The sequence below is a fragment of the Bubalus kerabau genome, chromosome 20 (assembly GCF_029407905.1).
Source record: "Bubalus kerabau isolate K-KA32 ecotype Philippines breed swamp buffalo chromosome 20, PCC_UOA_SB_1v2, whole genome shotgun sequence".
Classification (NCBI taxonomy): domain Eukaryota; kingdom Metazoa; phylum Chordata; class Mammalia; order Artiodactyla; family Bovidae; genus Bubalus; species Bubalus kerabau.
In genome coordinates, this window is record NC_073643.1 from 55,256,577 (window position 1) to 55,268,826 (window position 12,250).

At 44.8% G+C, this 12,250-nt stretch overlaps 1 protein-coding gene across 5 annotated transcripts in view; it reads left to right on the top strand.

The window, feature by feature from the left end:
- SLC6A20 (solute carrier family 6 member 20) overlaps positions 1–12,250 on the top strand; it is a 59,189-nt gene that overhangs the window by 20,686 nt on the left and 26,253 nt on the right. For all 5 annotated transcript variants that reach the window (XM_055557124.1, XM_055557120.1, XM_055557123.1 and 2 more), the window contains 3 exons: positions 1,939–2,049; positions 2,931–3,172; positions 4,370–4,532. In XM_055557124.1, the coding sequence (XP_055413099.1) occupies positions 1,939–2,049; positions 2,931–3,172; positions 4,370–4,532 (516 nt within the window). The remainder of the gene's footprint in view (positions 1–1,938; positions 2,050–2,930; positions 3,173–4,369; positions 4,533–12,250) is intronic.

Genomic DNA, 12,250 nt, shown 5'->3' on the forward strand with positions numbered 1-12,250 from the left:
CGTTGAACATCTTTTCATGTGCCCATTGTCCATCTGAGTGTCTTTGGGAAAATGTCTATTTAGGGCTCCTGCCCATCTTTGGATTGGGTTGTGTTTTTGTTTTTTGTTGTAGCTGTTACTGAGTCATAGGAGCTCCAACAGCTCTATCCGTGGGGGTGAATTTTGTTAAAGCCTGGGTCCTGTATGTTGGCCTTCTTTGTTGGACTCTGCTTTCGTCCCCTCCCAGGTTTGTTTTCAGATTATTCACAAACTGTTTTTCCAAGTAGTTCAGGCTGGATCACACATCCAGCAATCCTTCTAGCTTCCCTGACTGGGGAGAGGTGAGCCAGCCTGGTCTCGACTGAAGAGAGCTCTCCAGGAAACGTGCCGACCTGAGGGGGACCAAGGTCACCAAACCTTGCTGACCTTGGGGGCGACCAAGGCCTGGCTCCATGTGTCCAGTGCCCCCTCGTTACAGACGGTGGTCACCCCTCCCCTGTTGTCTCTTGATTTCCTTCAGCTCACTGGCCAGATGCCCTCTCTTTCCACTTTCCTGTTCCCATCTTGAACCTGGTTTATCTTCGTGTAATCTCATGTGGCTGAATTACTCATCTCAAGTTACAATATCCTCACTTAAGAAGCAATCATAGAAGACACACCCGACGTCTGCCTGCTGTCCCCAGGGTGACAGGGCAGAGCGCCACTCAGGTGTCCTTGGAAATTCTTGGGAAGATAGTGCCACACCTCAGTGGGAGTGGAGGGCCAGGTGCAGCTGGACTTGAGTCATCAGCTCCGTTTCTCACAGGGGGACCCAAACATGAAGGGAACTGCTTTTACTTAAAAAAAAAAAAAAAATACAAGAAACAAAAGAAACGAACCCAAAACAATCCCCCCTGCCAAAGAAGATAACCAAGCAAACAAAAAAATTGAGCAAAGTGTTTGAAAAGGGGCTCTGGTGCACATATGAGTTGATCTGCAGAAAAACTAATTCCAGCCCCGTGTGGGCATCCGTGCACTCCAAAGCCTCCATTGTAAGACTTTGTGGAAAAATGGCCCAGTGTGGAGAGGCTACTTGCAAAGCTACCATGAAAGTCAAAGATACAACATCAGTGAACCCGTGACATACGTCAGCAGGGAAAGAACTGGTTGACAAAAAACCTCCCACTGATATGCGCCTTTAAAGCCCAGGGAAGGCCTCTCTCACCTTCTGAGGTGGCCCACACTCTGTATGTGGGGTGTGCTTCCCTCTAAATACATCCCCTTCGTACCTTAAAGAAAAAGCCCGTGGAAGTGAGGCCTTGCTTGAAAGCCGTTGCATTGCTATTGTATTTTTCACAGGAACACCAGGTGGCACTGCTTTTCCTTTATACACTCACGGCCAAGCTTGTCTCGGGCCCCAGGCCTGGGGGTGCCTGACCTTCCTCCAAGCTCCTGGGTTTTTTTCCCTTTCAGAGACGATATAAATCCTGTGTGACTGCTTCCTGCTCTGCTTGGGCCATGAGGAAGCTCAGATCAGCCTGGCTCAGAATCTGGGTGGCACCTCACCTCTATCTGTGAGCCGCCTTTTCCTCGGGGCGCACCTTCCTGTTGCCCACATTTTCTTTTTACACGGATATCTCATGATGTATTCCTGTGGGCAGCCTCGAGTCCTTTCTGGAATAAGGTTGAGTTGCAGGGAGGCTGGAGGACAGAGCTTTCCAGGACCTGTTCCTCTTCTCCACTGAACAGGAGATTTCCTGGGGGTCACATGCGTGGGCATCCATGTCCACCACCCAGTTCCCCAAACTCAGAACCCGTGTCTGACCAAGAACCACAATACCTTCCCAGCTGTCGGTCACCCAAACAGCCAAGATGGCGCTGTGGCGTTCTGTGGGGATGGCGGGTCTGCCTTCCTTGGGCCTAAGGGCCCTGTAGTCCCCGCTTCTCCAGGGAGCTGACTCTGTGCTCTGGGGCCCACAGGTGGTATACTTCACTGCATTGCTGCCCTACTGTGTGCTCATCATCTACCTGGTCAGGGGCCTCACGCTCCATGGAGCCACCAATGGCCTGGCATACATGTTCACTCCCAAGGTATGGGCTGGAGGGGAGGGGCCCCCAGGGTACCCCCATTCATTCCCCCACCTTCCAGGATGGGTGGAAGGGGGAGACCAAGCGGGAGTGGAGCAGTCGTGAGCCCACCAGGCAGTGAGGGTCGTGGCTTCCCTGTCCTCAGCCAGGGAGCCCCCACGCCTGTGAATGCTGGGGCGTGACCCTGTGGTCCACCTTCATGCTCATCCTCACTGCCCCCAACCTCTGCTGCCCCAGCCTCACATTGGGCCTTTGCCCCAGTCTCACCCCAAACCCTACACTCCAGCTGCGGACCAAGTTGTTCACCAGGAGCATCCCTGCAGTCAGCTCACCCTCCTGCTTGCACTTCTAGGCACCCCTTTCCCTATGGGGTGAACCCACACACGGCAGGGCCCCCTGTGATCCTGCCCCAGGCACCCCATAGCTGATGCTCATCGAGAGAGCCCCTGTTGCCTTTGGGATGGGACAGTCATTTAGCAAGTCTGGTCCCTGGAAACAGTGACTGGAGCAGCATTGCCCCTAACGTCAGTGCCGGGGCACAAGTCAGCCTTGGGCACCAGCACCTCCATTTCTGGAGGCCAAGACCCATGCAGTGCATGGGTCATGGATCAGGGGCTCAATTCCTTTGAGAACTATTTTATCTGACACCGTCTCCTCTGGGTAAGAGGCAGTGGAGGCTGTGACATGAGGATGTGTTTTATCTGCTGAGAACCTGGCCCTGCCAGGTTCGAGCCTCAGGTCTGCCCTGGCTGGCTGTGTGCCGCAGGCCAGTTCCTTCCCCTCTCTGGGCCCCTACCCCCTGCTGGTCTGAGACCCTGGGGTTCCCACCTGGGGTTCACCCACCCTGTCCCCACTGGCTTTCCCCCCCCAATCACTCCCCACAGATGGAGCAGTTGGCCAACCCCAAGGCCTGGATCAACGCAGCCACCCAGATCTTCTTCTCACTCGGCCTGGGGTTTGGCAGCCTCATCGCCTTTGCCAGCTACAACGAGCCCTCCAACAACTGCCAGAAGCACGCCATCATCGTGTCCATCATCAACAGCTCCACCTCCATCTTTGCCAGCATCGTCACCTTCTCCATCTATGGCTTCAAGGCCACCTTCAACTACGAGAGCTGCTTGAACAAGTAAGCCTGGGCCACCTGGTGAGCCCCAGGCCTCAAGGGGGGCAGTGAGCCTGCAAAGGCCTGAGCTGAAGGGCCTCTGAGAAGAGGCAGAGCCCAGAAATCAAGGGGTATTTTGATACCCCTTGGGGCAAAGGGCACTGTCTTTGCCCCCCTCGATCCAGGGTTCAAATCAGAACCACCAGCGTCTGCCTGAGGGGATGAAGGCAGTTTTGTGTTTTCAGAGCACTTAGCACCAAAGGGCATTCAACACATGAGAAACTAGCTTCTTCTGCCCCATCTCCCCCGCCTCAGAGGTAACCAAGAGCTCCCCAGCTGAGCCGTGGAGCTTGCAGAGTCTTTCTGGCGCCCCCTTACCCAAAACAAGAAACATCATCCAGAAGGTATGCTGTCCAGTACAGCAATCCCTAGCCACAAGGGGCTATTTACAAATTTAAATGTAAATTGATTTAACATTAGCTAAAGTTTTGTTCTGTTATTGTCGTTCAGTGGCTAAGTCTTGTCTGACTTTGCCACCCCATGGACTGCAGCACACCAGGCTTCCCTGTCGTTCACTGTCTCCCAGAGTTTGCTCAAACTCATGTCCATTGAGTCAGTGATGCCATCCAAACATCTCATCCTCTGTCACCCCCTTCTCCTGCCTTCAATCTTGCCCAGCATCAGGGTCTTTTCCAGTGAGTCAGCTCTTCGCATCAGGTGGCGAGAGTATTAGAGCTTCAGCATCAGTCCTTCCAATGAATATTCAGGGTCGATGTCCTTTTAGGATTGACTGGTTTAATCTTTTGCTGTCCAAGGCACTCTCAAGAACCTTCTCCAGCACCACAGTTCAAAAGCATCCATTCTTGATTTAAGATTGGTCTCCATCTCGGTGTAAGGTAGTTGAAATCAGCCTGTCAGTGGCTCTAGCCTCATTCGAGTACTCAGTGGCCACATGTGGCGAGTGGGTACAAGGTTGGAAAGCACTGATGTAGAACTTGCCCATCGTCGCTGAAGGTTCTCTGACAACGCTGATCCTGAGGTTAAAATAGCCCACCCAGCCATGTGGGTTTGGTTCCTTTGGTCATCACTGTTTCTATCTGAGGCTCCTTCAAAGTCATTTACAATCACCCTGTCCTTTAAAAGCTCACCAGTCAACACATTCCCTAGGTGGGAGAGCGTTTGGCGACAGCCACCTTTATAACCAACTGCTGTGCTCTGCAGGGTGATTCTGCTGCTGACCAATTCTTTCGACCTTGAAGATGGCTTTTTGACAGCCAACAACCTGGAGCAAGTGAAAGATTACCTGGCGTCTGCGTACCCCAGCAAGTACAGCGAGGTGTTCCCACAGATTAAAAACTGCAGCTTGGAAACGGAGCTGGAGACGGTAAGCTGCTGGCAAAATCTTGACTTGTTTCACCCACACGCTTCACAGGGGCCTTTGACCCTGCCCATGAGAAAGAGCGACTTGAGGGGTACACACACCCCGTGAAAATCAGGGAAAACTCTGAATTGTCTTCCCTGCACCTCTTAGAGGACGAGCGCCCTGCCCACCATTCTCCCAGTGCTGCACGGGCATCCCAGTCACTACACAGCTCCTTTGGGACCCCTGTGTCCTTTGTTTCTTTAACTTGGCTCTTTTCAAAATTTAAAAATAGAAGAAAGGATGAAGAGTAATTAAACAAACTCCCACCTGTCCACCTCTCAGAATGAAAAATTTAAACATTTTGTCAATTTGGGGCTCAGATTTTCTTTTTTATGTAAAAGGAAAGAACATTTTAGGGACAAAGGTAGAATTCTCTTTGTTACTCTCCCGAAAAATCTATCCTACTCCCAGAGCCCAGAACCTTCGTTCTGATGACTTTATTTCCCATATATATCATGGGTAATGTTGTTGTTTTTCTTGGCAGTTTTTAAGTGGAAATAAATGGTCCTGAGAGAGACCTTTCTCATTCAGCATTTTATTTGAGATTGCTCTATGGGGATACATATGGACTTCCATTCATTCACTGTAAGAGTGACATTTTGTTCTATCATAAATATCCCACACTTGACTGAACCTGAGCCACCGGCACTGGAAGCCTGGGGTCCCCAGCTGGACCCCCAGAGAATTCTCTGTGACCTTCCCCACGGATAAATATTAGGGTTTTTCAAAAAACTTCTGCTGCAAAAATCGCTCTTGAATACATTTTACAGAATTAAATCACTATGCTGGGACCTCTATTTTTAAAAATATTAAAAAAAAAATTGAACTCTGCTTGATTTAAAATCTGTTATTTTCTTATAAACATCACAGTGATTCAGTTACACATAAATTTTTCTTCATATACTTTTGCATTAAGGGTTTGTATAGATTATTTAATACAGTTCCTTGTGCTATAAGTATTACCTTGTTTATCCAATATATCAATAGAAGTGTGTGTGTGTGTAAGTTTTCATCTCCAGGTTCTAACTCTCAATTCAACCTTCCTCAGCACCACCCTCCATGCAATCACAAGAATATTCTCAATGTTTGTGGCTTTCTTCTTTCATAGAAAAGTTCCTTTTAGTCATATTATTTTGTAAATTATTATTAATATAATTTTATTTTATAATGAGTACAGTTGATTCACGCTATTGTGTTTGTTTTGGGTATCCATCAACTTCAAACAGTTATACATAAAAGTATATCTATTATTTTTCAGATTCTTTTCCCATATAGGTTATTAAAGACTGTAGAGTACAATTTCATGTGTTATAGAGTAGGTATAATTGATACCTATTTTATATATATATTAGTGAGTATGTATTAATTCCAACTTCAAAATTTATACTTCCCTGACCTGGCTTTTCCCCTGTGGTAACCATAAGTTTCTTTGTAAATCTAAGAGTCTGTTGCTATTTTGTAAACAACTACATTGATATCCATTTTTTAAATTTATTTATTTATTTAAATTTATTCATTTTAATTGGAGGCTAATTACTTTACAATATTGTAGTGGTTTTGCCATACACTGACATGAATCAGCCTCGGGTGTACACGTGTTCCCCATGCTGAACTCCACTCCCACCTCCCTCCCCATCCCATTCCTCTGGGTCATCCCAGTACACCAGCCCTGAGCACCCTGTCTCATGCATCGAACCAGGACTGGCGATCTGTTTCACATATGATAACATACATGTTTCAATGCCATTCTCTGATATCATCCCGCCCTCACCATCTCCCACAGAGTCCAAAAGACCATTCTATATATCTGTGTCTCTTTTGCTGTCTTGCATATAGGGTTATCATTACTATCTTTCTGAATTCCATATATATGCATTGGCTATGGTTTTTCCTGTGGTCATGTATGGATGTGAGAGTTGGACTATGAAAAAAGCTGAGCGCTGAAGAATTGAATCTATTTAGTTCTTTGGCCCATTTTGAACTGTGGTGTTGGAGAAGACTCTTGAGAGTCCCTTGGACTGCAAGGAGATCCAACCAGTCCATTCTGAATGAGATCAGCCCTGGGTTTCTTTGGAAGGAATGATGCTAAAGCTAAAACTCCAGTCCTTTGGCCACCTCATGCGAAGAGTTGACTCATTGGAAAAGACTCTGATGCTGGGAGGGATTGGGGGCAGGAGAAGGGGACGACGGAGGATGAGATGGCTGGATGGCCATCACTGACTCGACGGACATGAGTCTGAGTGAACTCCAGGAGTTGGTGATGGACAGGGAGGCCTGGCGTGCTGCGATTCATGGGGTCGCAAGGAGTTGGACACGACTGAGCGACTGAACTGAACTGAACTGATACTGTACTGATGTTTTTCTTTCTGGCTTACTTCACTCTGTATAATAGGCTCCAGTTTCATCCACCTCATTAGAACTGATTACAATGTATTCTTTTTAATGGCTGCGTAATACTCCATTGTGTATATGTACCACAGCTTTCTTATCCATTTGTCTGCTGATGGGCATCTAGGTTGCTTCCATGTCCTGGCTATTATAAACAGTGCTGCAATGAACATTGGGGTACACGTGTCTCTTTCACTTCTGGTTTCCTCAGTGTATATGCCCAGCAGTGGGATTGCTGGGTCGTATGGCAGTTCTATTTCCAGTTTTTTAAGGAATTTCCACACTGTTCTCCACAGTGGCTGTACTAGTTTGCATTCCCACCGACAGTGTAAGAGGGCCCTTTTCTCCACACCCTCTCCAGCATTTACTATTTGTAGACTTTTTGATAGTAGCCATTCTGACTGGAATGAAATGGTACCTCATTGTGGTTTTGATTTGCATTTCTCTGATAATGAGTGATGTTGAGCATCTTTTCATGTGTTTGTTAGCCATCTGTATGTCTTCTTTGGAGAAATGTCTATTTAGTTCTTTGGCCCATTTTTTGATTGGGTTGTTTATTTTTCTGGAATTGAGCTGCAGGAGTTGCTTGTATATTTTTGAGATTGGTTCTTTGTCAGTTGCTTCATTTGCTATTATTTTCTCCCATTCTGAAGGCTGTCTTTTCACCTTGCTTACAGTTTCCTTTGTTGTGCAAAACCTTTTAAGTTTAATTAGGTCCCATTTGTTTATTTTTGCTTTTATTTCCAATATTCTGGGAGGTGGGTCATAGAGGATCCTACTGTGATTTATGTTGGAGAGTGTTTTGCCTATGTTTTCCTCTAGGAGTTTTATAGTTTCTGGTCTTACGTTTACATCTTTAATCCATTTTGAGTTTATTTTTGTGTATGGTGTTAGAAAGTGTTCTAGTTTCATTCTTTTACAAGTGGTTGACCAGTTTTCCCAGCACCACTTGTTAAAGAGATTGTCTTTAATCCATTGTATATTCTTGCTTCCTTTGTCAAAGATAAGGTGTCCATAGGTGCATGGATTTATCTCTGGGCTTTCTATTTTGTTCCATTGATCCATATTTCTGTCTTTGTGCCAGTACCATACTGTCCTGATGACTGTAGCTTTGTAGTATAGCCTGAAGTCAGGCAGGTTGATTCCTCCAGTTCCATTCTTCTTTCTCAAGACTGCTTTGGCTATTTGAGGTGTTTTTTGTTTTTTTTTTTACCTTCTTTTTTCTTTTTTAAATTTATTTATTTTTTAAAATTTAAATTTATTCATTTTAATTGGAGGCTAATTACTTTACCATATTGTATTGGTTTTGCCGTACATCAACATGAATCCACCAGGGGTGTACATGTGTTCCCCATCCTGAATCCCCCTCCCACCTCCCTCCCTGTACCATCCCTCTGGGTCATCCCAGTGCGCCAGCCCCAAGCATCCTGTATCCTGCATTGAACCTGGACTGGCGTTTAGTTTCTTATATGATATTATATGTGTTTCAATGCTATTCTCCCAAATCATCCCACCCTCTCCGTCTCCCACAGAGTCCAAAAGACTGTTCTATACCTCTGTGTCTCTTTTGCTGTCTCACATACACTGTTATCATTACCATCTTTTTAAATTCCATATATATGCGTTGTATACTGTATTGGTGTTTTTCTCTCTGGCTTACCTCACTCTGTATAATAGGCTCCAGTTTCATCCACCTCATTAGAACTGATTAAAATGTATTCTTTTTAATGGCTGAGTAATATTCCATTGTGTATATGTACCACAGCTTTCTTATCCATTCATCTACTGATGGACATCTAGGTTGCTTCCATGTCCTGGCTATTATAAACAGTGCTGCGATGAACATTGGGGTACACGTGTCTCTTTCACTTCTGGTTTCCTTGGTGTGTATGCCCAGCAGTGGGATTGCTGGGTCGTATGGCAGTTCTATTTCCAGTTTTTTAAGGAATTTCCACACTGTTCTCCATAGTGGCTGTACTAGTTTGCATTCCCACCGACAGTGTAAGAGGGTTCCCTTTTCTCCACACCCTCTCCAGCATTTATTGCTTGTAGACTTTTGGATCGCAGCCATTCTGACTGGAATGAAATGGTACCTCATTGTGGTTTTGATTTGCATTTCTCTGATAATGAGTGATGTTGAGCATCTTTTCATGTGTTTGTTAGCCATCTGTATGTCTTCTTTGGAGAAATGTCTATTTAGTTCTTTGGCCCATTTTTTGATTGGGTTGTTTATTTTTCTGGAATTGAGCTGCAGGAGTTGCTTGTATATTTTTGAGATTGGTTCTTTGTCAGTTGCTTCATTTGCTATTATTTTCTCCCATTCTGAAGGCTGTCTTTTCACCTTGCTTATAGTTTCCTTTGTTGTGCAGAAGCTTTTAATTTTAATTAGGTCCCATTTGTTTATTTTTGCTTTTATTTCCAATATTCTGGGAGGTGGGTCATAGAGGATTCTGCTGTGATTTATGTTGGAGAGTTTTTTGCCTATGTTTTCCTCTAGGAGTTTTATAGTTTCTGGTCTTTTGTTTACATCTTTAATCCATTTTGAGTTTATTTTTATGAATGGTGTTAGAAAGTGTTCTAGTTTCATTCTTTTACAAGTGGTTGACCAGTTTTCCCAGCACCACTTGTTAAAGAGATTGTCTTTAATCCATTGTATATTCTTGCTTCCTTTGTCAAAGATAAGGTGTCCATAGGTGCATGGATTTATCTCTGGGCTTTCTATTTTGTTCCATTGATCCATATTTCTGTCTTTGTGCCGGTACCATACTGTCTTGATGACTGTGGCTTTGTAGTATAGCCTGAAGTCAGGCAGGTTGATTCCTCCAGTTGCATTCTTCTTTCTCAAGACTGCTTTGGCTATTTGAGGTGTTTGTTTTTTTTTTTCCACCTTCTTTTTTCTATTTATTTATTTAGTAAAATTTAAATTTATTTATTTTAACTGGTGGCTAATTACTTTACAATATTGTATTGGTTTTGCCATACATCAACATGAATCCACCAGGGGTGTACATGTGTTCCCCATCCTGAATCCCCCTCTCACCTCCCTCCCTGTACCATCCCTCTGGGTCATCCCAGTGCGCCAGCCCCAAGCATCCTGTATCCTGCATCGAACCTGGACTGGAGATTAGTTTTTTATATGATATTATATGCGTTTCAATGCCATTCTCCCAAATCATCCCATCCTCTCCCTCTCCCATTCTTCTTTCTCAAGATTGCTTTGGCTATTCGAGGTTTTTTGTATTTCCATAAAAATTGTGAAATTATTTCTCCTAGCTCTGTGAAAAATACCATTGGTAGCTTGATAGGGATTGCATTGAATCTATAGATTGCTTTGGGTAATATACTCATTTTTACTATATTGATTCTTCCAATCCATGAACATGGTATGTTTCTCTATTAGTGTCCTCTTTGATTTCTTTCACCAGTGTTTTATAGTTTTCTATATATAGGTCTTCAGTTTCTTTCAGTTCAGTTCACTCCCTCAGTCATGTCCGCCTCTTTGCGACCCCATGAATCGCAGCACACCAGGCCTCCCTGTCGATCACCAACTCCCAGAGTTCACTCAGACTCACGTCCGTCGAGTCAGTGATGCCATCCAGCCATCTCATCCTCTGTCGTCCCCTTCTCCTCCTGCCCCCAATCCCTCCCAGCATCAGAGTCTTTTCCAATGAGTCAAGTCTTCGCATGAGGTGGCCAAAGTACTGGAGTTTCAGCTTTGGCATCAGTCCTTCCAAAGAAATCCAGGGGCTGATCTCATTCAGAATGGACTGGTTGGATCTCCTTGCAGTCCAAGGGACTCTCAAGAGTCTTCTCCAACACCACAGTTCAAAAGCATCAATTCTTCAGTGCTCAGCTTTCTTCACAGTCCAACTCTCACATCCATACATGACCACTGGAAAAACCATAGCCTTGACTAGACGGACCTTTGTTGGCAAAGTAGTGTCTCTGCTTTTCAATATGCTATCTAGATTGGTCATAACCTTCCTTCTAAGGAGTAAGTGTCTTGTAATTTCATGGCTGCAGTCACCATCTGTAGTGATTTTGGAGCCCAAAAACATAAAGTCTGACACTGTTTCCACTGTTTCCCTATCTATTTCCCATGATGTGATGGGACCAGATGCCATGATCTTCGTTTTCTGAATGTTGAGTTTTAAGCCAACTTTTTCATTCTCCACTTTCATCAAGAGGCTTTTTAGTTCCTCTTCACTTTCTGCCATAAGGGTGGTGTCGTCTGCATATCTGAGGTTATTGATATTTCTCCCGGCAATCTTGATTCCAGCTTGTGCTTCTTCCAGCCCAGCGTTTCTCATGATGTACTCTGCATATAAGTTAAATAAGCAGGGTGACAATATACAGCCTTGATGTACTCCTTTGCCTATTTGGAACCAGTCTGTTGTTCCATGTCCAGTTCTAACTGTTGCTTCCTGACCTGCATACAGGTTTCTCAAGAGGCAGGTCAGGGGTCTGGTATTCCCATCTCTTTCAGAATTCTCCACAGTTTATTGTGATCCACACAGTCAAAGGCTTTGGCATAGTCAATAAAGCAGAAATAGATGTTTTTCTGGAACACTCTTGCTTTTTCGATGATCCAGCAGATGTTGGCAATTTGATCTCTGGATCCTCTGCCTTTTCTGAAACCAGCTTGAACATCTGGAAGTTCATAGTTCATGTATTGCTGAAGCCTCGCTTGGAGGATTTTGAGCATTACTTTACTAGCGTGTGAGATGCGTGCAATTGTGCAGTAGTTTGAGCATTCTTTGGCATTGCCTTCCTTTGGGATTGGAATGAAAACTGACCTTTTCCAGTCCTGTGGCCACTGTTAAGTTTTCCAAATTTGCTGGCATATTGAGTACAGTGCTTTCACAGCATCATCTTTCAGGATTTGAAATAGCTCAACTGGAATTCCATCACCTCCACTAGCTTTGTTCATAGTGATGCTTTCTAAGGCCCACTTGACTTCACATTCCAGGATGTCTGGCTCTAGGTGAGTGATCACACCATCGTGACTATCTGGGTCATGAAGATCTTTTTTGTACAGTTCTTCTGTGTATTCCTGCCACCTCTTCTTAATATCTACTGCTTCTGTTAGGTCCATACCATTTCTGTCCTTTATTGAGTCCATCTTTGCACGAAATGTTCGCTTGGTACCTCTAATTTTCTTGAAGAGATCCCTAGTCTTTCCCATTCTGTTGTTTTCTTCTGTTTCTTTGCATTGATCGCTGAGGAAGGCTTTCTTAACTCTTCTTGCTATTCCTTGGAACTCGACATTCAGATGCTTATATCTTTCCTTT